The sequence below is a fragment of the Rhineura floridana genome, chromosome 2, assembly GCF_030035675.1.
Source record: "Rhineura floridana isolate rRhiFlo1 chromosome 2, rRhiFlo1.hap2, whole genome shotgun sequence".
Lineage (NCBI taxonomy): Eukaryota > Metazoa > Chordata > Lepidosauria > Squamata > Rhineuridae > Rhineura > Rhineura floridana.
In genome coordinates, this window is record NC_084481.1 from 210678090 (window position 1) to 210705695 (window position 27606).

Genomic DNA, 27606 nt, shown 5'->3' on the forward strand with positions numbered 1-27606 from the left:
CAGTCATTGTGGACAATACATAACAACATAAGAAGAGTCTGCTTGATCAGGTTGGTGGCCCATCTAACCCAGCATCCTGTTTTCACAGTGGCCAACCAGACGCCTATGGGAAATATGCAAGCAGGACCAGAACACAAGAACATTCTCCCCTCTGTTTCCAGCAACTGGTATTCAGAAGCATACCATCTCTTGGTCCATCTAGCTCAATACTGAGCTAGATGGACCAGTGGTCTGACTCTGCATAAGGCAGCTTTATATGTTCCTATGATAGTTGGGAACATCAGAATGTAGCAGCATAGATCTATTGATATAGCTTCCAGAGGGGTAGCTCTGATAGTTCTCTGCAGCAAAATCAACTAGTCTTTAAGGTGCCCCAAGTCTTTGTTTAATTTGTGGTACTACAGATAACTTATAGCTGCTTGGTACAGCACTGCAGAGATATTTGTTTGAGCTGGTTTATCCAGAGAAGTAAATAGTGCTAAAATAAAGAAATAACTCCTTTATGAAGGGTGTAGAAACCTGAAAATCTCAAATATTCTGAAATAGCAATAAAATGGTCTTGCACAGTCTGTGTCCAGTGTTCTAGGAAATTGTAATGGGTAGTTAATGGCTATAGGAATTTGCTTCAGAAAGGGAAGGGAATGAAAGCAAGTAGTGCTCATTCCTGAGGCATGCTCCTGAGGTGTACTGACTAACTTTGTTTAGTTGTGTTCAGAAAGTTCACATGCAGAAGTTATTTTGAGTAGACATGTGTTGACTTCCTGTTTAAGTGTTCTTCTGTCAGTCATATTATTGAAAATGTTGCATGCTAGGGATCATTAGGAAAGTGATGAAAATTAAAACTACCAAAATAACATGTGTATGTCTTTATACAAATCTATAGTATGACCCCACTTTGAATGCTGTATACAGTTCTGTTTGTCACATCTCAAAAAGGTGTAGAAAGGGGTAAATAACATGATCAGTGTGCTGGAGCACCTGCCTCTGAGGAAAGATTGCAGTGTTTGGATCTTTTTTCTTTACAGAAAGGGGGGCATAATTAAGGTTTAAAAATCTTGTGTGGTATGAAGAAAGTAGATACAGTTTATTACAATTATATCCTGCCTATCAGGATACAAATCCTTCCAAGGGGGCTTACAAATTAAACTACTACTCTAGAAATCACAATAAACAATATCAGCATGTAAAATGTTGTCCGGATCCTTCTCACAGGGCAGATGGTGGTAGATTGGTCCTCTGTGCATGGCAGTGAGGTACAGTTAATTGTCCAGCTGGATCAGGCCCTTTCTTGTCAGTACTGGGATCTTTACTTGTGAGTGGTGGAGGGAAACTCCATCTGGGTCAGATGGATGATCGTCACCTGCATTCCTTTCTTTCCTACACTACTTTTCACAGAACAGTTGATAGTATATTTTTCTCTATCAGTAAATCAGAATACTGGCTTATCCAATGAAGCTGGCTGGCGAGAGAATTAGAACACAACAAAAGTACTTCTCCACACACAATTTAATGGAATTCACTGCCACACGATGTAGTGATGGCCACTAGCTTTCATGGCTTCAAAAGGAGGTTAGATAAATTCATGGAGGACAGGCTGCAAATCATTGTGACTGCTAGCTATGATAGTTATCTACTACCTCCAGATTCAGAGGCATGCCTCTTAATACGAATTTTTGGGGAACAACAGCAGGAGAGGACTTGTCCTTGTGTCCTGTTTGTGGGCAAAGCATCTGGTTGGCTGCTGGGAAAGCAGAATTCTGGATTAGATAGACCTGTGGTGTGATCCATCTGGGCATGCTAATGTTCTTAAGGCTTCATGTATTTATCAACTGTTTGCAGTTATTTAATTCTTGTATGACTGGGCCTGCAGTCACTTAACAAAGTAGGATTTGCTAGAATTGAGTGTCAGCTTAATTTCATATAGCGTCCAGAGAGCTCAATATGCAGGATCACAACTTGTCCTATGAAGAACTACCTTTTTACCATATTTTAACCATTCTGATTATGAACAAGGAAGAGTTGTTGAACATTGTTAAGAGGTTGTTAAACTAATGTAAGTAATTATATGCGTATAGTATAGAAATAAACACGTACAATTACATTTACCAAGTAATCCTTTCCTTTTTTGTTCATTTTTTGTTTGACTATAATGAGTGAATTTTGTTGATGTTGATGAGCATTTCTCTTAATTTTATTCTACTTACCTTTATTAGTCCAGTTACAACCCAGGGATCACAACAAACACAACAAACACAGAAGCATTATGGCATTACCTCACCTATCAGTTTAGCTGCCCCCAAGGAGATCGACTGTGTACTTACTCAGAAATTAATTGAAACTCTTAAACCCTTTGGTGTCTTCGAAGAGGAGGAGGAACTGCAACGCAGGTGAGCAAGACACAAATTATTTGAAGCTTCAGTAATTGAAATCCTCTAGACTTCTGAACAATATCTCAGTATTCCAATAAGGTGTGTCTTTAGCTTGTACATAAAACCACGCTTTTGTAATACCTGCTTTTCATTGTTTGATTCTTGTGTTATTGTTGCAGTATTACTGTTGCTTCTGTACAGTCAGGTCCCATGTTATTTTGGTAAAATCCAGGCACTGCATAGGACAGGTGAATGACACAATTACTTTCTATGTCAGCACTGTGCTGATAACGCAAGAATTTATTCTAGGTTGTATGGACAAGAGTGGGAGTTGTATCGATGTTTTGTAAACCACTCTTGATACATGTTTATCTTATTTATTGCTTAAAAACTGCTTTTCCTTCCTGTGGGAACCTCTTAAACAGCTAACAACAAATCAGAAAAAAATAAAATATTTGAGAGTAAAAATACTTACAAATATTTGTGAGAGGGAGTAGCATAGAAATATTTTTAAAGGATAACATGAACAAGTGGAACCTGCAACAAAATGATGAAGTGTATTCTCTCTCCTAAAAGGAATATTCGTGTTCCAGCCAGCCATTCCCTCAAAGCAGGAGCATTCCATTTATCTTCAAATGCCTCTCCCTCCCGTGTTCCATTTTTCTCTTCCATCAGTCACTCTGCGTTCTGTGGCAAAGAAACATGTTCAGTCCTCATTGGATTTTTAAAAGGGGGGGGATGTCATTTTTTCATATGCAAGTCTCAGGATTCCACAAGCATGCTGTTATTTTCCTCTTGTTTCTCAGTACTTCATTTTGGCTACAATCCTAGCGGCATTCATCACCTGAGTTCGCTATTAGAGGAACTAATAGGCAACTATGGGCTTGGAAGTGGGATGGGATGGGAAAAGAGCATGATATAGTAGTGTAAAATCTAATAAACTAAATCTTAACTGTCAGTTAGCTGGTGGTGATTATCTCCATTATTGGGAAGCTTCACTGGTTGATTTCTGCAGATCACTCTGCTGTTAAAGACATAGGAGCAGGTTAGGCCATTTTTTTCTCGTTAGTTGTCATGTTTACTAGGGCAGCTGTTAGAAACCTATGGGATTACTCCATGTATGCCTCACCCCGCTTGGTAGTGGCATGGATGGCCAATAAACTGAGTCTAAATCCTAGCAAGGCGCTGTGGGTTGGTGGTTCCTGAGTTCGGGTAATTGGTCAGTTGCCTGCTTTGGATGGGGTCGTACTCCCACTGAAAGAGCAGGTTCGTAGTCTGGGGGTGCTCCTGGATCCATCTTTGTTGCTAGAGGCCCAGGTGACCTCAGTGGCTAGGAGTACCTTTTACCAGCTTTCTCTGGTAAGACAGCTGCGGCCATTTCTGGACCAGGATGGCCTGACCACTGTTGTCCATGCACTGGTAACCTCCAGGCTGGATTACTGTAATGCGCTCTATGTGGGTCTGCCCTTGAGGTTGGTCCGGAAGCTGCAGCTTGTGCAAAATGCAGCAGCGAGACTGCTCACTGCAGCAGGTTATCACCAATATGTCACTCTTCTACTGAAAGAATTGCACTGGCTACCTATTAGCTACTGGGCTAAGTTCAAGGTTCTAGTTTTGGTGTATAAAGCCCTATACAGCTTGGGACCAGGATACCTGAAATACCATTTTATCCCTCATATACCCAGTCGATCACTATGCTCTGCAGATGAGGGCCTCCTGCAGATACCATCTTATCAGGAGGTCCGTTCTGCACAACCTAGGAAAACGGACCTTTAGTGTGGCAGCACCTACGCTGCGGAATTCCCTCCCCTTAATATTAGACAGGCATCATCTCTTTTATCTTTTCGGTACCTATTGAACACCTTCCTCTTTCAGCAAGCCTTTTGAGACCTATCCCAGTCTGCATCTGTGTTGGACTTGCTTTTTAATATGTTCTTAAACCTTCTTTTTTAAAATGATCTTTAGAAGATCTTTTTTTTTTTAAGAAACGTTTTTAAAGATGTTTTGTTTTAATGTATTTTAAACTTTGTTTTTATGATGTTTTAAAGTTTTTAGTGCTTTTGTTTGATGCCCTGGGCTCCTACTGGGAGGAAGGGCGGGATATAAGTCAAAATAACAAACAAACAAACAAACTGTACTCTTTAGAGAAAGGATGAGATATAAATCTAACTATAGTAATAATATTGAGACTAGCGTTAGTGCATTACTCAAAATATTCTTCAGTTCCTGTACAACACTCTTAATACCCTCTTATGGGGATTAAATGCCTTAACCCAATTTCTTGATTGGGTACAATTTATTTTTGTAATGTGCTTCATCAACAGAATTCTAATCTTGGGGAAACTAAATAACTTAGTAAAGGAATGGATACGGGAAATCAGTGAAATTAAGGTATGAATTTCTTTATTCATGTAGATTTACTTTGAAACTTGTATCTTTAGCTGGAACTGAATATTGAAGCCACTGTATTTGACATTCAGCAATTGACATCAGTGGAAGAAATATGTTGTTTGTGATCCTTTAATTCACTCATTGCATAAGTAGATTCTTAGCAATTAAGGAGCCAAATAGGAGCTTTGGGTGGTGTTTAATTGGTCATATAACATATACAGTTTAATGAGTGTCTGCTGCACTAAGCTTAAGCAATATACTGCTTTCTGTTGATAAAACTAAGCAGGATGCCATTGCAAATGATGTGACAGCAAATTCTCAAAGTGGTTTAGCAATGATAACCAGCTAACTTTGTGCCTTTACCTCTTAACAGTATGCCACAATTGTTTTAAGCTCCTGTCTATTTGTGTTAAAGCTAGCATCTATGGTTTTAAATGTGTCACTGTTTTGCTGGATGTACATTGCTTATAAAATTCAAATCCTGTTTTTGCTCCCTTTTAGAATCTTCCACAGTCTGTAATAGAAAACGTTGGAGGAAAAATTTTTACATTTGGGTCATACAGATTAGGTGTACATACAAAAGGTAATGTGTCTCTGATCTGTACCTAGCAGTTTATACCTGTACCAAATAGATTTGGTGTTTTAGTGCGTGGTGGGTAGCCAATATGAGAAGAATAAAAATTCACTAAAGAGCCTATGAAATCTTCCTCAGGATTTTGTTGCAAGTGGAATGAATGACTGGCTTCGACAGGAGTCTTTCCTCCACACAAACATTTTATTAGAAAAGGATGTTCACAAGACGCTGCATCACAATAATCATAGCAACAGCTAATTTCTGAAACTAGCCATATCTCCACTGCATAGTGGTCTGATAGGTAATCCTATCTGCACCATATAGCCAGCATATTAAACAAAATTATGGCTTTGCCAACAGCTGTACTTCAGTAGAATGTGGTGATGTAGTGGCGTGTGGTTATTCATTCAGAACAGCACTGCATTTTGTTATCAGGGTCTTGGGATAAACTCAGGTTTGTTTGTCATTTTCTCCCTACCTTTCAAACCATACATATTTGAGTGACCAAAACATTACTCAAAAGTAGATAGGAGATGAATGGATCTTACTCCCAAGACACTGGGTATAGGATTATAACTAGCTTAAATTGTGTCTTGCTTTAACTCAGCCTTTCCCAACTGGTGTGCTTCCAGATGTTGTTGGACCACAACTCCCATCAGCCTCAGCCATTGGCAATGCTGGCTGAGGCTGATGGGAGTTTTGGTCCAACAACATCTGGAGGCACACTGGTTGGGAAAGGCTGCTTTAACTAATATTTCCATTATCACTTCCATCTTCATAAGTTGGCAGTCATACTGATATCTGATTGAGGTGTTGATTTTGAATGGTAGTTTTCAAGTGAACGATATTATACATACTGAGTAGAAGAATATATTTCAATATGGCATTAAAATTGTAGGTTTAGTACTTGGAAATACATTGTGTGCTACAGTTATTCCTGTTCAAAACTAGACCATTGCATTGTTGGCTTTTGCTGGTAGGCTTTATGTGGCAACCAACAGTGTTTGCTCACGCTTCTTTTAGGTGCTGATATTGATGCGTTGTGTGTGGCGCCACGGCATGTTGACAGGAGTGACTTTTTCACCTCATTTTATGAAAAACTGAAACTACAGGAAGAAGTAAAAGACTTGCGGGTATGTGAATTCTCAACTTCTTAGGTTGTCTAAAGAGCATAAGTCTCCCAAATGCAATGATAATTAAGAACTGACTTGTTACAATATAGGTGGTTTGCAATAAGGGTAATGTTGGTTTTGGGGGTGCTGAAAGCTGTATGCTTTTATAGTGGAACCCAATTTTGGTTATAACAATTTACTGCTGTAAATTTTGGTTGGCATAGAATGAGAGTTGGAAAGGACCAAAAAACCATATAACCTAGTCCCTTAAATAGTTTCTGCGTATGAATACCTGCTATTGTAAAATATTTATTTTTCAGGCTGTCGAAGAAGCATTTGTTCCTGTTATCAAACTGTGTTTTGATGGAATAGAGGTAAGGGTAATTACAATAGATTTTCCATCACCAACTGTCGTGCATTCTACACAAGTGAAACATGTAGTTGCATAGGACCAGTTCACACTTGCTGGCTGCTCACACAGAAGTGTACAGGTCATCCTCACATGGAAGTCATTTGTATGAACAGATGTTTCCTGCTGATGGCTATATACGCAGCTACTGTAACTATCATTATTGTGACAGCTCGAAAATGTCACTGTAGTTATGGAAATTGTAGCATCCGTGTAGACTGCTCCCAACTCACGCAAAAGATGTCTCTGCCTTAGGCAGCCCATTCAAAGTTCTTTGCAGTCCCAAAATGTTTGCATGGAGTCTGCTGGTAAGTGTGAAGTGGTCCATAGAGATGTTGTGTTGTAGTAGAGAGTATGTTACTGATTAAATACAACCCTCCAGTTGCTGCTCTTGTTTAACAGTAACAAGCATGCTAAAATGTTTCCCCAGATTGTCAAAAGTATGTTCACTAATAAGATGCAAACTTAACCTCCTTTTCCTAGGAAGGAGAAATGAGAATTCAAAGCTCCTTGTGCACATTGATTTGTCAGTGTTTGCAAGTGCAATTTAGCCTTGCAATTGCAAGAATTGAGTTTACTATTCACAGGGCACAAGACATGGAGTAAGCAAGAATCAAGGGGCACAGGGTAGAGACTAGAGGACAGCATAAGAGAGACGGTGAATATATCACCTGCTTCTGCTATAAAGAGTACCATTTCATCTCTTGCTCTGGAGATAAGAAGCACCCTTTGGCTATCGCAGCTGCGCTAGGTGACTGTGCTGAACCAGCCTACCCACATGTTTTTCTTCTCTCTACCAGTGCTGCTGAACGGTTTGTCCTATCATCCCTCAGTGGGGAGGCTGGGAGTTAGCCAGCCAGGTTCTTCCTTTTCCCCACTTACAAAGCAAAAGAGCAGTAGAAATGTTATCTTAATATGTGGACCACACTTGTACACACACCCATATTCTGGGCCTTCTCCTGCTCAGTATGCTAGTGTGCACAATGAACACATCTTTTGTTAAAAAAAAAGAGAGAGACTGGTATGATGAGGTAGTAGTTATTAGTTCTCCATGACCTAATCCTTCATCTGTTGATTCACTGCAATCTCCATTTGCCCATCCATGTCTTAAGAGAATTAAAGTAGAAAGGGAAAAGAAACTGCTCTAATGGAATACATATAATCTGGAAGGTTGAAGCCTGCCTCACCATTACTGTTGTCCTGGGGCACCAACAGAGAGATTTAGCAATTATGGATTTCTGCTTTCTACTTTCCTATATTGTAGGAATGGAGAACCTGTCTCCCTTGTTGGACTACAGCGCGCATCATCACTAACCGTTGGGACTGATGGGATTTGGAGGACCACTGGTTCCCCATCCCTGTTTTATTGCATACAATTTGAGCATATTAAGAGTTGTACACAGAATTAAGTTCTGTGGTGGTTATTACAATCACACATGGAGCTGTCTGTAAATATTAGGCAGATACTGCTGAATTAATGCAGAATTAAGCAAACTGATTCTTTTTCTTTTGTTTTGGAATTAATTATAAATCAGTGATAGTGAAACTGATCAAACTTGCATCTCATGTTCTAGGAACTAGGTGATTGCTAAAATCACTGGCTATTCAAACTGAGGAAAGATTTCTCTAAAAAGTACAGTTTTGAGGTGATCGTAGACTTGGTGACTTGCATAACAGTGGAATGAAAACTTTTGTTCTTGCTTATTTTAGATTGATATATTGTTTGCCCGATTAGCGCTACAGACTATTCCTGAAGACTTAGACCTTCGAGATGATAGTCTACTTAAAAATTTAGATATTAGATGCATACGAAGTCTTAATGGTGAGTATATTATTTGATTTGTAATCCTTTTATAATTGGGAAGATAGCTTTTTGAAACATACAAATATTTTGTATGCCATTAGTATTGCATAATAGCCATTGATTAAAATATAAAATTAAAATAATTATTCAAATGGTTATGCCACAACACTTGTTTAGAGTGCAGTTTAATGACATTTTTATACATTGCAAGAATTTTGACATTCCTTTACGAAAATTACCTGCTCAGCATTAGGCCCTCAACTACTTAAGTTTAGGCAGATCAGGCTGAATCAGACTGAATCAGTTTGGGTTGTATCCAGTGATTGTCACACAGCTTCAGAGGCATAAAGAGGAAAGCATAAGAAGAGCCTGCTGGATCAGGCCAGTGGCCCATCTAGTCCAGCATCCTGTTCTCACAGTGGCAAACCAGATGCCTGGAGGAAGCCCGCAAGCAGGACCCGAGTGCAAGAACAATTTCCCCTCCTGAGGCTTCCGGCAACTGGTTTTCAGAAGCATGCTGCCTCTGACTAGGGTGGCAGAGCACAGCCATCACGGCTAGTAGCCATTGATAGCCCTGTCCTCCATGAATTTGTCTAATCTTCTTTTAAAGTCATCCAAGCTGGTGGCCATTACTGCATCTTGTGGGAGCAAATTCCATAGTTTGACTATGCGCTGAGTAAAGAAGTACTTCCTTTTGTCTGTCCTGAATCTTCCAACAAAGCAATTTTTGGCAATTCCCCTTGTACCCCCCCCTTAAATCTGCTTCCCTCCCTGTTCTGCTGATGGAATCCTTGTCAGCTGACAAAACCATTGGATATAACCATGTGTATCCCAGTACCCCAAATAACCTGAGATGGCTTAAAATAGAGGAATAATTTACAGTGGAAGTCAAGCAAGGCCGTAAGCTGTCATTTAGATGGAATGGTGGAGTTACCTCGTAGGGAAAGTGCCATAGCTTGAAAGTGCAGAAGGAATATGAGAAGTATAGAATTATCTGTCAATATATGCCTTACTGTAACAATTGCATATGCTGAATTGTCATCTTTGTGAGTAAAATATAGCACTATTTTGTATTGAGGTGTTGTGTTTGTGTTGAGTTTGTTGAAGAGAAAACCCTTATTGTGCATAGATTTGTACCAATTGGAGAAAAAGCAAATTGTATTATAAATCTTCTCTTCAAAAGAAATCAAAGCATAGTAATCCCCAAGCTTTCCAGGGTTGTATAATATTTCTTAAGTATTCATGATGACAACATGGTGTCTTCTAGGTTGCAGAGTAACCGATGAAATTCTCCATCTAGTACCAAACATCGACAATTTCAGATTAACACTGAGAGCTATCAAATTGTGGGCCAAACGTAAGCAGAGTTTTACAAAACAGCCTTTTTAAAAGATGCTTATTTCAACTTGAATGAAGTTACTAAAGTTGTCTGTCTTTTTTTCCCTTTACAATAACAGGGCACAACATCTATTCCAATATACTAGGTTTCCTTGGTGGAGTTTCCTGGGCTATGCTAGTAGCAAGAACTTGCCAGCTTTATCCAAATGCAATAGCATCAACTCTTGTACATAAATTTTTCTTGGTATTTTCTAAATGGTATGTCTCTTTAGATTACACTAAAATAAAATTTATTATAGACCCTGAATTTTAGTGTTGTTTCTATGACATTCCTTCAGATGGTGTCAGGGTAAGAGATACACTTAAAGAAGTATTAACTTCCCTCCTGAGAAATTGCAAGACACTGTCAGGGATGAGCAACTGTCAAGCCCTCAGTGCAAAGCGTCTACTTACATTATATGAGACACTTAAACACATGAGCTCTTGTGTAGCTGTAACCTTTTTTGGTTTATGGCTGTCCATTTTAGAGCTTATTGGGCAGAGGGCCACAAAAGGTATTGCATACATATCTAGTCTGGGTTTCTTGGTGTAATAGAGTGGGGGCCCTTTAAGATGAACAGATAAGCCACAGCATTTGCTAGTTCATGTAATGTGATTTCCATATTACATGTTTAGTGGAATAACTGAGATAAGTGGTCTGTCTGTCTTTTAAAGCCCAGAAAAGTGCTGAAACCTCGTTGGAACTTTTGAATATTGAATTTTTCTAATATAATTTGCTGAATTGGATTGATAGCTGACACTTTGGTGTTGGCAGTACCTGCAAATCTAGTAGGTTCGTAACCCATATTCTGTATGGGTTCCCTAGGAAAAGCTGGCGTGTTTGGGGGGGCTGTGCTAGTCAGAGAACTAAATTTAGAGTGTTATGGTACATTTCACACTTGCACCATTGGTTTATGCAAGGATTCCATAATGCAAGGTGGCTTAACCTGCTCCAAATATTTCTACGGCATAAGACAAATAGGTAGTGTGAAGTAGAATCTTAAGATTCACAGTTGCATTAAAATTAGCTTCTTTGAAGGAATGAGTTTTTAATGGACAGAATAATAGAAGTATTAAAGCTAGTTAACTTTTTTAAAAATAATACTTCTGACAGTCTTGGGGTCAGTTTATACATCTCACCAGCATCCAAGTGGCAGGGGATCTCTTCGGGGAATCTAAAGGTGGAGTGTCTTACCATCGGTATTTGTTGCTGATGGCCATTCTGATCCATCCTGGACTTGAGGGATGAGATGGGTTCCAAATGTTAAAATAATGTTCCCCATAAATAGTTGTAGCATAACAATAGCCCTGAAGAAGCCCATTATAAAGATGCATCCAAATATATTTGGGAATGAATGCTTAAAATAAAAGTAAGCATTTGCTAATTGTGCTATGAAATTGTTTGGATTGAAGGAAATAAAATTCATTCCTTAAGGAAGTGCACTAGGCAGGTTTCCTCTTGGAAAAGAAGCTTCATCTGATTCTACATCTGGTGTACGAAATGAAGACTCACGTTCAAACATGCTTGCTTATTGTTATAAATAAGTGCTTTTTTACTCAGTGCTACAATCTCTCTAAACAGGGAATGGCCAAATCCAGTGCTATTGAAACAGCCAGAAGAATGCAATCTTAATTTGCCTGTATGGGACCCAAGGGTTAGTGTATTATTTTTTCCCCCCTATAAGATCAAACTGCTTGAAACAAATTGCTTAAGCCCTAGGGAAACTGTTACATAGTCAAATACTGATTAGTTTTACAGCACTTTTATACTTCCTTTATAAAATGTAGAATGTAACTTAATTCTGTCCCAGGTTGTACTTGAAGCCTGTCATAAATTTAATCTCAGAACTCACTGAAAATTTTCCAAATGCCCAGCCTTAAAATGTAAATATACTTAAACTTTGGGGTTGTGTCAGTTCATTCGCCATATGATTTCTTTGAGACATTTAAGTGTTGATGACCATGTAGCATATTTAGAAATATGGTTCTTAGTTGGGCCAATATTGTACATGTCACATATACCATAGATGCCCTATATAGACAGGTGTTTATACTTAATATACTTTTGCCTTGGATCGCAATGAGTAAGGTTTTTGTACTAAGTTCAGTTGTTCCTTTAGAAATTTCATAGGACTCCCAGTGATCGTTGATCTGGCACTGATTTAGGGCCATATTGCAGTTTCAGCAGTGCTATAGGATTATTTGCTCCTGGGTTCGTGCAAGAATTACACAATGTACATTATAAAAATAGGGTATTTTTCTCCCTATTGTATGTGGCAATCATGCTCGCGTTCTGGGCTTGCTGAAACCCAGTTGGATATCAGAATTGTGACTACTCAGTACATGGAATCGAAGCCTATTGGTTGGTGAACACAAGCAAAAATTGGTGTATATGAAGACTGTACAGTTTTTGTTTTCAATAAAAAGATTACTTTAATAAAAGCCCACATCAAATGTTATGATTGTTTTTGCTTTGTTACGCTTTATGAGCAGTATGTAATACAAGTCTTTTGTACTCCAGTAGCTAAAGAAAACCATTTAAGGAAATGGTAGGGTTTCACCTTCAAAAAAAATGCAACTTTAAAAGTATTGAAATGCATCTACGTTTTTCCTTTTCCTTCCTTCCTTCATCAAACATACTGTTCTAAATAAAGGATATGTTAAACACATTTGATCCTGTTGGGTGCCTAGTTTTATTTTTTATTTTTATTTTTTTTTTGAATTGGCACTTTCTTGACAATTATACTACAGGAATAAATTGCACCACATATTTCAAAGGGGTTACAGACAGTGGTGTACCTGGTAATATAATTCCTTAAATGTTAGTGAGCTATCACTATGGTTGCATAATTATAGGTGAGTTAGCTTTTAGTACAATTGCAACTGGAAAACATATTTTTTTATTTATTTTGAAGAGCAGAGTAACCTTGCATCACTTTTTCTGAGTTTGAAGTAGGCTGCCAGTATAAATTGACATTGCCACTAATGGTATATAACATTGGGATTTTTTTTCAATGGACAGATCCAAATTTTTTAACTTAAATGTGATTGAAGAAAACTGATTGGCTGTTGTTATATATAGGTAAACCCCAGTGATAGGTACCATCTTATGCCTATAATTACACCAGCATACCCCCAGCAGAACTCTACGTACAATGTGTCCGTTTCAACACGTATGGTCATGGTCGAAGAATTTAAGCAAGGTAAGTAATTCTGAACATCTATTCCTGAAAGAATGAAAATAATCTGCCTTAGATAGTGTATTGTAGACTGATATCTTGGATCAGAGCATTCCAGCCAATGCTTATCCAGTAGTATCTTGTGGATTTTAACGGCTTTCCTAATCGTAAGTGCTCTTAGAGTTTTTTCAAACTATTTGATTAGAAATGGGCAATCCTTAGGTATGGCTTCTCATTCAGCTTTCCAAGATATTCCAGTGGCTCAGTATTTTTTTGTTCACAGCTGCTAGGATTAAAGAGATGATTTAGTGAAAAAATGTATTCCTGAAAGCAGTAACAATAAATTTGTTCCACCAATAAAGTTCATGCTCATGCTAGTTTTAATATCTGAACAAATTGTATTGTATCTTAACTATTTTAGCCACTGTTGGCTACAATATGTACAGCTTCCATTCCCCATACGTAGCTCAGTGGTAGAAAACATGCTTTCATTCATACTCACAGGCTCAGTCCCCATCATTTCGTTTAAAAAAATCTTTCCTCTGTTTAAAACCTGAGACATATTCTAGCCAGTTACTTTGTCAGTACAAAGTTCTGATTCACCACCAGCTAACTTAAATTATAAGTTAACTTCCAAAATGGCCCTTCCTCAGGAAGGGCCATACCTCAGTTATAAAACACTTGCTTTCTATGCAAAAGGTCCCAAGTTCAGTCTCCAGCATCTCCAGATAAGGCTAGGAAAGAGTCCTCTGAAGCCTTGGAGAGCTGCTATCAATCAGTAGTGACAATACTGAGCTAGATGGACTAACGATCTGACTCAGCATAGGTCAGTTTCTTGAACAGACATTCACTTGGGTAGCTATAATATTTATATTTATATGCTCTTGCTCCTTGTATTTTGTGCACTGTTGTTCAAATGAAGAAAATGTATGAAAAGGCTGAAATGTGTTTTTATAATTCAGGTCTTGCTATCACAGATGAAATTTTGCTGAGTAAGGCAGAGTGGTCCAAACTTTTTGAAGCTCCAAACTTCTTTCAAAAATACAAGTATGTATTTTATGGCATGAAGGATGTTTTATATTGATCTTTAAGACGTTCACACTTAACTTAAACTGGCTAACTTGACTAGTACTGTTTTTAATGGACAGATGTCGTGACCTGATTCTGGCAATATTGACTGAGATTTACCTAAGTATGTTCGGACATGTAACAATCTAAATTGGATAAAATACTTGTGGCTCATAATTATTTATTAGTGAAACACTTTAATATAGTTTCTGGAGGAGTCCTGGGACTTGCTAAATATTTGTAGGGTTCCTAATGATACTTCAGATATTAGCATAATAAGAAAGCTTGTTTAATGTTTCTTGTATTTTGGTGAAAGTTGTAACACAGTTTGCATTATTTTTTAAAAACTTATCATTTAAAACTGGTCAGATGCCCCCTCCAAGTTGAAACTTAAATATTTTCTGTATTGGGTGGTTATGTATTAAACTAAATAAAATGACAGTGCAGCTTTTCCCCCATTAAAAGAAGACTGATGATCATGATAATGTGTCTGTGTTTTGATTCCTTTAACTCTTGCATTACAAATGTTAGAATCTTAAACAGATTTTGGAAGGTTAACCACTTTGTGTCAAAATGGAAAGACTGTTTCGTAAGTCCAGGAATACTAAAGATTATTTTCTTAACACCTCATTTTGACAAAGTGGAAGGAATGCTAAGAGTGACTTCTCATAAAGTAAGCCTTTCTTGTTAAATTTCCACATCTCTTATAAATAGCATCAGTGTAATAAACCATAGGTTTTTTTTAAAATAGTAGGTTTTCTGGCCATTAAAGAAGAAAAATTGATTTAGTATATATTTAGTATTCAGTCTTTGATATTGAAAGGTTGGGTAGCTAAGTCATAGATACTTTGCCCAAAGCATTTATTTGTTTGTTTGTTGTATTTGTACCCCACTCTTCATCCAAAAATGCTCCTAGAGTAGCTTATGTAAATCAGTTAATACAAGACGACCCTGCCCAAAAATTCAGTAATCTGCCTGTCTGTGAGTCCTTTGTACTTAACTTCAACTGGCTAACTTGGCTAGTATTGGTTTTAATGACATTTATATAGCAGTAATGAAATTTCATTAAGGCAGAAATTCTAGATATATTTGGTAGATGTCCAGTTAAAATCAGTGATACTAACTTCAGTAAATGTTTTAGGATCATCTTGCCAGTGCTAAATCATATTTTGTCTTCCAAGTGCCACATGAAAGATTAGTATGCATGCATTATTTAATATGGATTTCCTTTGTAGAAAAAAAACATGATTTGAGAAACTGAAATAAAGTAGCCTCTTGGCTTGTTTGGAGATTAAAAATTGAGAAAATTTAATTGCCAGAACAGTATGATTAGTGGCTGTAAAAGGAAAGCTAATGAGTTAAATGCAAACTAAATCAGAGGTGAGAAAAAATATTTCTGTCTCGATGACTGTGTTAAATCAGGGGAGGGAAACTTGTGGCGTTCCAGATAATTGCTGGACTACAGCTCCCCTCATTCTTGACCATTGGTAATACAGGCTAGAACTGATGGGAACTGGAATCCAAGAACTTCTGGAAGGTCAGTGGTTTCCCATCCCTGCTTTTAAATGAAGGCAACAAATAGCAAGACAAATTGTCACAAAATGGCAACTAACCATTTGTATCAAGGAACAGTTTTTCTAAGTATGTTTTGTATAAAATTATGTATAGGACCCCAGATTCTTGACCACTTTCAATACAAAGAGCTTCAGGAGCTTGTGTACACCAGCGGCACTCTTTGGAAAGAAACTCTCTTCTCAGGAAAAGTTAAACAGCAACTCTTCTGTTTTTCCTCAATTTAATTGACAAAAAAAAGAAAATCAGAATAGGGATTTCGGTGCCATCACATGGTTGCTTTAGAAAACCTTCGTGAAAACTACTCAGGTTAATAATTGCTCCAATAATTACCATTTTGTAGGTTTCAAAAAAATGGTTTGATAAGTGTTGGGACAAGTTATAAGAACTTGAAGCCTCAGCTTTACGACTGAATACATTGTTGAACTGATATTCAAGCTGAAAAGCATACATGCCAACTAATAAGAAATCCAGTTGTCTATTGCAATGTCAAAATTCGCCTAAGTTTTAAAAATTACTTACACTGACTGTGATCCAAAGATTCTCTTCAGTATACTGTTGTGTACACTAGATTCACAATTTAGCAAGATGAACAGATTAGTTTCCACAGAGTGTTAGCTATACAGTGAACCACATTTGTCCTCTGAATGCTGTGAATGTTAATCAGTGTGCTTCAAAAAGCAACTAAAGCAAATGTTTATGGTAACAACCTTAATCATGCAGCATAAACTGCTGAATGGTGCATATTTAGGAGATTGGTACTGCATGGTTCACCTAGCTCCCTATAGTCAGTCACACAAACACTTTAATCAAATTTCAGATCAATACGTTTGATTAAAATCCAATTCACAATGTAGTTTTTAAAGTGAAGAATCATCAAAATAATGCCATTAATATTGTAAAATGGTCTTCAGAAAGTGGGCTTTGCCCCTTAAGGGAACATTGTGAATTATCTCACACCGAGACGTGCTTTTAAAGAAAAAACACTTGGTTTCTAGCGTTTGTCAGAATATTATGACTTAACATTCATGTAAAAAACAAACTACTGCTACTGAAGGGGGAAAAATAACCTGTATATATTGGCACTAAGATGCTCAAGTCTCTTCATTACATTTAATTTGTATAAATGAAAAAAAGGCAGACATTTGGCAATCTTTTTCTGCTTCTGTTTTTATTTGAATACTAACTTTGTAAAGAGCTGTAAACCTGGAACTTGCTTAAACCCTTACTTGCTATACAAATCAGTTGTTAAGGTGTATGTTTTTTGTCAGTTTTCAATAATGGTTTTACAGGTTTTAATAAGATTTTGCAAGCTTACAAATAATCTTTCTGAAAAACACTACCAGGCCTCCACTGGCAAATCAGATTCCCAACCCTGGGTTTTGTTCAGAGTTGGCATAGAGTGGAGCTCTGCAGACTGGTTGCTTGCATGCGAGGAAACGATGAGATAATTCTCACTTAGTTTTATTTATTTATTATTTGATTTATATCCCGCCCTTTCTCCCAGCAGGACCCCAGGGCAGCAAACAGAAGCGCTAAAAACACATTAAAACATCATAAAAACAGACCTAAAATACATTAAAACAAAATGACGTTAAAAACATTTTTTTAAAAAGCTTTAAAAACATCTTTTAAAAAGGGTTAAAAACATATTTAAAAAACATATTAACAAGCAATTCTAGCACAGACACAGACTGGGATAGGTCTCAACTTAAAAGGCTTGTTGAAAGAGGAAAGTCTTCAACAGGTGCCGAAAAGACAGCAGAGATGGCTCCTGCCTAATATTGAAGGGGAGGGAATTCCACAAATCATGCTTGCTCAATAGAGACCAATTCCCCCCTTGCTGTTACAGCCCTCTACATACATAAAATTCTGCTTCATAGTGTTGGGGGGACTCTCCAGAACAGCTGAAGGCATCAGGGAGGAGGGCTAAAAACTGCCTCCCTCTATCCGCAGGAGCATCCAGTTTGTGAAGTGGGAGACTTTGCTGGATTTGATTTGCACAAATGGAAAGAACAGCAGGTCTAGATCCAACCACCTTGCAATGCTAATATGTGGGCAGCATGTGCTGGGACAAACTGGTGATGCTGAACTCTTCCTCCTGATTCTCCCCCGGAAATCCCCAACACCTGGCTATTTTGCAAGGCTGTACTGAGCTGCAGTTCTTATGCCAATATCTCTAATCTCTAAATCTAATTGATTGCTTAATGAGAAAACTATGTACTACAGCTGCATATGCTTGGATATGGCTAAATTGTGCCTTGTTTCTTATACAGTTTCATCACATCACAGGAGCTCTCAAATACCCACAAATGCTGCTGCATTCATTTAAACAGAAATAGCAGATCACCGTGAGCACACCTAGATATGCACTTTTCATTGAAATGAATGAAGCTGCCCTGACACACATCAAAACACATAATGGTGCTCTGGATTGGGAAAATTTCTAAATAATGCACTGTAAAAATAACAACCACCAGCTTTCTTCAACTAAAGACAACATGTATGTTCATCTTTCCCAATAAAGTTTTTTTTCCAAATGGCAATATCAATTTCCCCCATTTATGCTTATCTTGCTGGTGAGTCTCTTTCCGCTAGTTGTGCTAACTTTGTTGGTTAATACTGTTCTGACAAATGGAACTCCTCCTCTGGATAAGTGTTAAGAAATTATAAGAACTTTTAAAGGTCACCAGAATATTAGTTGTAGGTTAAACAAAATGAATGTATATTTCCCTTTGACTGCATTTCTTTCTCTGAGGCTATGAAGGCATTGTTAATTCTACAGTAGCATTTACTATAATGAGAATCAATAAGATGTTGAAAATACACCGGTTATAATATGAACTTTCAAAAACAAGGTAGTATATTGTATTATTTTTATCTTCAAAGGCATTATATTGTACTTCTAGCAAGTGCACCAACGGAAAAACAGCGACTAGAATGGTGAGTATCTGAGCACTCACTCTGCCCGTCTAAGTTAATACTTTATTTGGATCATTAGCATACATTCTAAAGATCTAAAGATGCAGAAGGTAGCACAAGGCCCTTTGAAGGAGCATTTAGGTACCACTTGTCTTACCTCTGCTAATTAGATCTAGCAGGGACTCCAGACAAAAAACAAAGCACAATGGGCATGCCAGGCTGAGCCTGATGAAGCCCTTTTTTACTGTATGTTTCTGTATGCGTTTTTTTTGGCAGGAAATGTAAATGTTTATATATTTGAGCTTTTCCTTTAAGAAAAGTGCAATTTTTTTGAAGGGTGAGAGGGGGAATGATGAAAAGCCAGAAATGAATTGTTGATTGAAAGTTTTCTTTAGCAGCATAGAGAAGACACAATTTTCGCTCACCCTTCCTACAACCCCTATGCCACCTCCCACCCTGTTTGAAGCCCTACCCCACCCCTCTTGAGCTAAAGGCTGCCAGGGAAAGGAGCATTTTGTGAGCAGAACTCCATTCACATATCTCTTGATCTAACCCATGGTGCACATAGTAAAAATTATTTTAATACATACATACCTGCCAATATTTGTATGTTTCCAGTACTTGTTAAATTCAAATTTCCTTTTCTTAACTAGGAAATCAGTATTTTTACTTGTAGTATTCAATATTAACAAGTTTATTTTTGTTCAGGGTTGGGTTGGTGGAGTCAAAAATCCGTATCTTGGTTGGAAGCTTGGAGAAGAATGAATTCATTACACTGGCTCATGTAAATCCTCAGTCATTCCCAGCACCCAAGGAAAATCCTGACAAGTAAGCCTCTTACTCTTAATGAGACTGTTATTCTTAATAAAACCTTTTACTGAAAGTGGGGTGGGGGGAGAATCAGGTTTACTTGTTAGTGCTGTCAGATGCTTTACCGTGATTTACAGTTTTTAATATTAAAAAAAAATTTGAAAGAGGAACTCGGGTTATCCTTTGTCAAGATATACAGAAAATTGAAGCCATTAGTAAGGTTTACACTAAACACTTTGAACCATAGAATGTATGTGCACATTCTAGATACCTAGATTTTTTTTAAAAAAAAAATAACAGCTTAAAATGCCTCTACTCTGTTACAAGTGCTGGGTTGGATCCAGAAATCTGCTAGCAAAACAAATTGTGGTGGTTGTGCTACAGTTCATGGAACAGTGCATGAAGATGGGCCACATCCACCCATAAACTAACTTACACTTTCTAGGTTTAGTGAGGGTGAACAACAAGCCAGTGCATACTGCCTAATTGTGTTGCATTCAATCCTTCCGTAGTGCAAGCAGGATAAACAGGAAGCCTTGGCACCATGTTTCATCTGAACCAGAGATCATGATTTGTTTATCCCTAAAGCCATGATTGATAGCTAGCCTGAAACCATTGTGTGTTATTGGTTTGCAAGTCATGGCTTTTTAGTGAAAAACAATTCCAGATTCGAATGAAGCAAAGCAAGCATTTCTGGTTGGTTGTTCTGCTTGCACCAGAGGAGGAGTGAAGTGGGAACAAATGGGCAGCATGAACCAGCATGCTTCTCGTTCCTAGTAAACAGGTAGACCCAGAAAGTGTAGTTTAGCATTATGTGCAAATGTGGTCACTATTTGCTATTGTGCAAAATGGTGGTGCAGTTTATGCATCTGAATGATTAAAAAAAACCTCTTGCATCATGTGGGAGAACAATGGCCATTGACTTGAGAATATTCACTTTAAGTCATATCAGGTCTGCTTCCAATTTATAAAAGAAGATCTGCCAAATTCCTCTTTCAGTAGAAAGTCAAGTTTGTCAATTTGAGTTGTAGATATACATTATTAGAATTCAAGGTCATTTATATGATTCTTAAGTCATCTAGATCATCCAGTGTGAATGTTTCTGTGACTGGTCACTGAAGAGTAGCAGAAACAAACACTCGTTGGAATGGGTGTTTACCAAAAGCTGTATTTTTAGAATTGCTGCTGTTGCACTTCAGGTCCTGTTTGTGGGCTTCCCATGGGCAACTGTTTGGCCACTGTGAGAACAAGATGCTGGACGAGATGAGCCATTGGCCTTATCCAGCAGGTTCTTCTTATGTTCTTATGTCATATGTGATGGTGGTATTTATTTATTTATATTTTTTTCCAGGGAAGAGTTTTGTACAATGTGGGTGATTGGGTTAGTGTTTAAGAAAACGGAGAACTCTGAAAATCTGAGTGTTGATCTTACGTATGACATTCAGGCTTTTACTGACACTGGTAAGCTTAACTCATGGAATCCATTCTACCTCTAAAACTATGCTGGATGAGAAATTGTTTTTGCTTTGGATCATAGAGGCCCTCTGTGCATTTACCAACAACTGTTAGCAAAATATTTGCCTTCATAACAGTTACTTTCAACACTTTTAGATACTAACAGTCTGATCCTGCAACCTGGACCAGCAGTAGCCATTATAACAAAGTCAGTTTCATCTTATTTATTTATTATTTGATTTATATCCCGCCCTTCCTCCCAGCAGGAGCCCAGGGCAGCAAACAAAAACGCTAAAAACACTTTAAAACATCATAAAAACAGACCTTAAAATACATTAAAACAAAGCAATATTAAAAACATTTTTTTTGAAAAAAGCTTTAAAAACATCTTTTAAAAAAGGGTTAGCTGTAGCTACCATAACATGCCAGTTCTCTGTATTCCATCTGAAGCTTAACATGCAGAAAATTTATTTAGCAATGTTAAAATTTTTAGATCAGTGGTGTCCAACAGTTTTTCGTATTTGCCAAAATTGTGGTGAGTGTGTTATTTTTGCCACATTAAAAAAGCTTTTAACTGTGTTCTAAGGGTAGAAAAATGCACAATGTTTTGAATTATATATTGGTAGAATTAGTGAGAAATCTGACATACGTTTTCATTAAGCAGTGCAGGGAAATCAGACACAAAATCAGCTAGAATACATTATAATTCCACCTCCAAATATTCAATATCCACGTCCAGTATCTGCAACATATATATTGATTTCACCATGTTTACCACAGAAAAAGGTGATTCACAGAGCCACATTGAACCAAAAATTGAAAGTTTTGGAATAACTGTATTTATAACTGCAAACTCATTTTTATTTAAAATATGAGCCCACATCACAATAATTTAATAAACTTTCAATGTTGAGTGCTTTGAAGTAAAATCACATCTGTCTCGAAAAGGTGCCTCTCCAAAGAAAGAAGACTCACACAAACTTGAGATAGTTGAGAATTGTAGATGTCAAAATGAAATGGATCATTCATGAATTCAAAAACAATTCTGTAAAAGTATATAAGACCCAAGGACAAATCTGTGATTGTTAAAGGAGCAGGGCAGATGCTTTTTTAAACTGGTACATGTATAAAATAATTTTATCTAAAAATGTATTTTAAAAACAGGTGCTGGAAGTAAAGCACCAGTTTGCCGCAGGTCAATTGCCAACTTGCCAAATGTAGTGAGTGCTAACTGTTGCACACCAAGATTGTAGACTCCCTGTTATCATAGCAGTGAGGGGTGAAAAGGCAGAATACTCTGGACTTTTTGACACTTCAAAAAGTATAACTTCCCATGAAACATTTCTACATTAAAAAATAGAAATGGAGAATTGCAAAGAGACAAAAGGAGCCTGGATGACCCATATATTTGGATAAATAAAGTTCAGGCCTCTCTTGAGAGGGATCCCACTTCTGTGTCATTTTTTATCATAGCAGAGCAGTACAGGATTTTCCTTTCTCACTCAAACCTTATTCCTATGTTAAGGCTCACAGACAATGAACTTAATGTGTTGCATCTTCAGTATTACATTGGACTTAGGGAAAGAACAGTGCAGAGTGCTTCTGTGATGGAAAAACTTGAAACCTCTTAGTGCGAAGGGTGAACTGAATAGCCATATTTTCAAAATGGAGCCCTTGTCTCTCATCTGGCTGTCAATGCCAACTCCCACAGGAAGCCACTTTGAGCAAACATGCAAGTTCCCAAAAAGGAACTCTCAGCCACTGTTCTCCTCCACAGTCCTTTTTGGTACCATGCTAAACTAAGCCAAGGCTTGTTCTTGGCTGCAGCTCATGGTTTGTGAGGAAAGAGCTTAACTGCAACTGGTTTAGACAACATGCTAATCCAAACCTTAGCTTAGTATAGCACAGTGGCAAAAAGGACCAGGGAGTAGCAAAGCAACTTGAAGTGCCCCTTTGGGAACTCGCACGTTTGCATGATCTTGTTAAGCGATAGTTTGGCTTACTGTATTGTGTGAACCAGGTCAATTTTACAGAAAGACATCTTGATATTTGAAGAAGTCTATGTACCTTGCATAAAGATTTTGTCAGAAAGTCCTTGTGAAATTTCCCCAGATATTCCAGGCCAGGTTTTCAAGGAACCAGAGCAGGGTGCTTGGAAGGAGAAGGGGAAACTGTTAGGAATTGCCATCCCTCTGCAATACGTTCTGTCATTTTATGGTACTGAGAGGGGGGGAAAGTTATACAGCAGCATCCACATTCTGGTAGCAGTACCGAACTTTAAAAAGGTGGGAAGGAACAGAGGCTTCATCCAGCTTTCTGGAGAATTATTTACAACACATTGGTAATTACCACTGCATTCCCAGCTGTGATTGGGTGGGTGGGTGTATTGTTTTTAGTGAATCTCAATTCTGAGCTGCAGCAAAATCCTATTAACTTGCTAGCCATGTGAGGCAAGTCTGGGAAAGCAGATAACCCCTTCCCAACTTGACCCTGTAGCCAAGAGGACATATGGTATCAGATGTAACAGCTCTTTTCTTCTCCTTCCTTGGGAGAAACTATGAGGCAAAAAATTACATAATGCCTTTTGAAAAATTAGGAGAAAAACATTTTAGTATGTGTTAGGATAAGATGATGTGGCACTGCACATATCATTTTTCTCAGAATTGAAGAAAATAATGTTTTTCATTCCAAATCCAAAATTCTTAGGAATGCAAATTTCTTTCAGGGCAAGTAATAGTGTCTTTTGCCCAAATGTAAAATGTCTTCATATTCTTCTAATTATATAGTTTATAGGCAAGCAATAAACAGCAAGATGTTTGAGATGGATATGAAAATTGCAGCGATGCATGTTAAAAGAAGGCAACTTCATCAACTGCTACCTAGTCATGTGCTTCAGAAAAAGAAAAAGGTAAAGCTTCAAATTAACTGGCAAATATATGTGTAGACTGTAACACAAGTCTATTCTAGATTAGTATCTCCGACTTCTGATGATGATAACTTGTCATGAAATATTTGTACTCATAATTACAGCATGCACAAATCCTCTTTAATCTATTCTTCTTGTCCTCTCTGACATGATTCTTGGATTATCTTTGACTTGTAGATTGTGTGGTAACTGATCAGAATTCCTGAAGCATATCAAGTTTGTGGAAATGAACATTTGAAACAGTTGGCAATGATTAAAAGGAACAGTGTTAAAATCTTTTTCTCAGAGGCATTAACAGAGAGGCTGGTTTAACATCTGTTAAATATGGTTTCAGTCTTATGCAGCATTTCTCAGGCACACTATAGCAGGTCTGTTGAACATGTGAGAAAATGAAGTTGTCCTGATTTTTTTTTTCAGAGTACCAGCTCAGCTACCATACCCTTTTTCATTAAGTCCAGAGGTGGGCATTGTATGAGAAAAGGCAAAAAGGAGGGATCACTGAGCTGCTACATGAAACTGGGTGTACACAAGAATCTATGGCCCTATTCATATGTTACTTACCAAGAAGAAATCTCAACCTGATAATAGGACACATGAGCCTTTCTACTCCCCTTTCCCATGATAGCAATAAGAAAGCAGCATCTAATGCAGGCTGTACTTGGTTTGTTTGGTTTGTACTGTGATGTGTATCTGCATGCGGGCACACACACAGAGAGACACACACACAAAGAGCCAGCCTCTGGAAAGATTGGGAGTTTTTCTGTGGTGGTGTCAGTAAGATGCCTCACTCAAATACAGTAAAGTCCACTTCAGCCATTACTTGCTTTCTTCACAGTGAGGAGAGGGGTGTGCACGTGCACACAGTTTTCATCTTACTATATAGGGGTGGTTGAGCTAAGCATATTCATTGTTGCATGAGCAGACTTCCCTTTCTTTGTTTCCTGTGCCCTTCCTAGATCTGCTCCAGAGGGTTTCCCAACCCTTAGGAACAGATTTTGGTTGTGCAAGGGGGGGAAAGAGGAAGTCTCACTGCTCCATCAGAAGTCTGTTCTGCTGGCAGGTAGCCATTATTGGATGTTACCCTGTTCTCCCTAAATTACAGTAGAGTTTTGCTGCTCCTGAAATAGCATTTCTGATTTATGATCTCATTGATTGCAGCATTCAACAGAAGGGGTCAAGTTGACAGTGCTGAACGACAGCAGCCTAGACTTATCTATGGATAGTGATAACAGCACATCTGTGCCTTCTCCTACTAGTGCTATGAAGACAAGTCCATTGAACAGTTCTGGAAGCTCTCAGGGGTAAGAATTCAGCTGTCTGATGAAAACATTCTCTGCAGCACAGATTTGTCTCAACATTTTTATATGATGCCATACCTGTGTGTCATGTGCCCAATGTTGAATTGGGAGAGTTATCTCATTCCTTCCTTCAGACTCAAGCCCTTTGTGGACAGGTTACTTAGAGGCAGACATAAGTAAACGGAGGTTATCTGGACTTTAGACTGGGCATAATTTCCTTCAGTTTTCTGTTTAAGATGCATGGTAGGAAGCCCAATTTGAATGAGAGCAAAATGTGTTAACTCTTGATCAAGGTCTAGATCCGTCCTGTAAAAGGAAGTGAAATGCTTTTGGGGCTTCTTTTTCTTTGTCTCAATACAGTCCCACATGGGTTCTGCACCTGTGCACAATCCTATTCAGGAAAGTGAATCTTCCTATTGTTTTGGAAGCACCCTATCCCTATATACCATATAACACATTAAGTGGTGTTGCTCCTGCTGCCCATGGTTCTATTTTGACCACTGTAACTGTAGTGCTGCTCTAGAACTGTCTAGTGTTACAGTAGTTTTTTTCTGACCAAAATAAGTCTTATTTCTCTCATTTTATTGTATTCTGTCTTTTATTGAGTACTCTTCCACCCAAAACATTAAAGCTTGAAATCGTTCAAAAAGAATTAATGACAAGAAAGATCAAAAGTAAGGAAGCCATTAGATCATTGGGGGGGGATCTTTGGTCCTCCAGATGTTGCTGAACTCCTATCAGCCCCAGCAAGCATGACCAACAGGCAGGGATGGTGGGAGTTGTAGTTCATCAACATCTGGAGAGTTTAAGATTACCTGCACCAGCATTAGATGGTACACTTACTAAGGCCTGCAACACTCCTGCATCCACTTTCAGGAACTGCTGTAACTGATTTCAGTGACATAGGCTCCCAGGAAAATCCTGCTAAGGTGAACTTGCACATGAATTCAAGTAAATGGATATAGGAAGTTCTAGTTATCATTGATTGTCTTCTTAACACTGTATGCGGAAGTGTCAGTGAGGATGTTTCATTAAGTTGATGCTTTATGATGAATTTAAACTTGTATGGTGATTGTTGTGATTCGTGTACAAATTGTGACCCACCAAGCTATGTATTGTGGTTTGCAAGGTTCAGCTAGCCTGTTGCTGCACTCCTAGGAAGGAAGTGGAGCCAGGAGGCTTATCAAGCCTCTGGGGATGCTGGTGAACTGTTCAGCTTGGCAAGTCACAATTTGTGTAGGTTTGCTTTAATTCATTGATATGTTATGCTTTTTTAACAAATATTTTTGTAACAAATATTTTAGCAGAAGCAGTCCTCCTCCAGCTGTGACGGCAGCATCTGTGACCAACATACAGGCTTCTGAAGTCGCTGTGCCACAAACAAATTCCAGTGAAAGCTCAGGGGGTAGGAAAACACTACTATTCTGCAAATACAATCTTTCTAAATCGTTTATCCATTAAATTATTTTTCCCCTTAAAATTATTGGTGATTTGCCACTTGGCAGCAACTTACTTGCAGCACAAGCATTGCCATATACTTTGCAACTCATTGCATTATGAAATTACATGCTGATAAAGCAGCCAAAATACAAGCAGAATTACTTTTGATAATACAAATTCTTTTTAAAACGGTCTGTGTTCTCTTCATGAGGTGGCATAGACAATAATTGCACTGTGGCTAAACGCCATTGTGCCTCTGACATAATCCAAGTTATTTCTCAGATTTAATGTTGTCGCCCATACCCCCAGAATAGATCTGCATTATGGGGAAAGTAATAGTTACCTGCCCTAGAGTGTGGTTGCAATAAAGTATGTGAACAATATTTTTTTCTCTTAACCAGCTGTTCAATGTTGGTCAGTATCTTAATGTTAGGGAATGTGATCTAGTTGTTGTCTTCACTCCAGACCAAAGATGTAAATCTCCACCCCATGGGCCAAGCTTGGCTCACCAGCCCTCCCCATTTGGACTGTCATGACATCAGGTGTGGGGCAGGTAAGGGCAGAGCTTCAGAGGAACAATTATGAGCTTAAAGTGGGCTCCTGATTGTTCCTTTGCTGGTGCAAGGCACAGTCCCAACCATCCATCAGCCAGTGGCCAGTAGGAGCATGCCTTGCTCAAGAAGGGGGAAGTTATTTCCATTCAGTTGAAACCATTTCTCTCTCCCAGTACTGCTCTTTGAAACCCTTTGCAAGCCTTCCCACACTTCTTTGCACCTCTGACATCGGGGATGGAAAGGAGAAGCGTGGGACTGGCAAAGCCCCTTGTGCTGTGATTCCCAAGCTTGGTAACCCTGTCAAACGGATTTTGACAGGTGGGGCAGTACAGCCCACCTGACAGTC

At 38.2% G+C, this 27606-nt stretch overlaps 1 protein-coding gene across 5 annotated transcripts in view; it reads left to right on the forward strand.

Moving 5' to 3' along the window:
- PAPOLA (poly(A) polymerase alpha) overlaps nt 1-27606 on the forward strand; it is a 59070-nt gene that overhangs the window by 15875 nt on the left and 15589 nt on the right. For 4 of the 5 annotated variants that reach the window (XM_061612084.1, XM_061612085.1, XM_061612087.1 and 1 more), the window contains 17 exons: nt 2214-2387; nt 4694-4760; nt 5262-5343; nt 6358-6467; nt 6767-6820; nt 8566-8677; nt 9927-10016; nt 10117-10255; nt 11619-11691; nt 13119-13239; nt 14178-14262; nt 18745-18798; nt 19486-19605; nt 20939-21048; nt 23829-23950; nt 25127-25269; nt 26571-26671. In XM_061612084.1, the coding sequence (XP_061468068.1) occupies nt 2214-2387; nt 4694-4760; nt 5262-5343; nt 6358-6467; nt 6767-6820; nt 8566-8677; nt 9927-10016; nt 10117-10255; nt 11619-11691; nt 13119-13239; nt 14178-14262; nt 18745-18798; nt 19486-19605; nt 20939-21048; nt 23829-23950; nt 25127-25269; nt 26571-26671 (1757 nt within the window). The remainder of the gene's footprint in view (nt 1-2213; nt 2388-4693; nt 4761-5261; nt 5344-6357; nt 6468-6766; nt 6821-8565; nt 8678-9926; nt 10017-10116; nt 10256-11618; nt 11692-13118; nt 13240-14177; nt 14263-18744; nt 18799-19485; nt 19606-20938; nt 21049-23828; nt 23951-25126; nt 25270-26570; nt 26672-27606) is intronic. The other variant, XM_061612086.1, reaches the window with a different exon arrangement.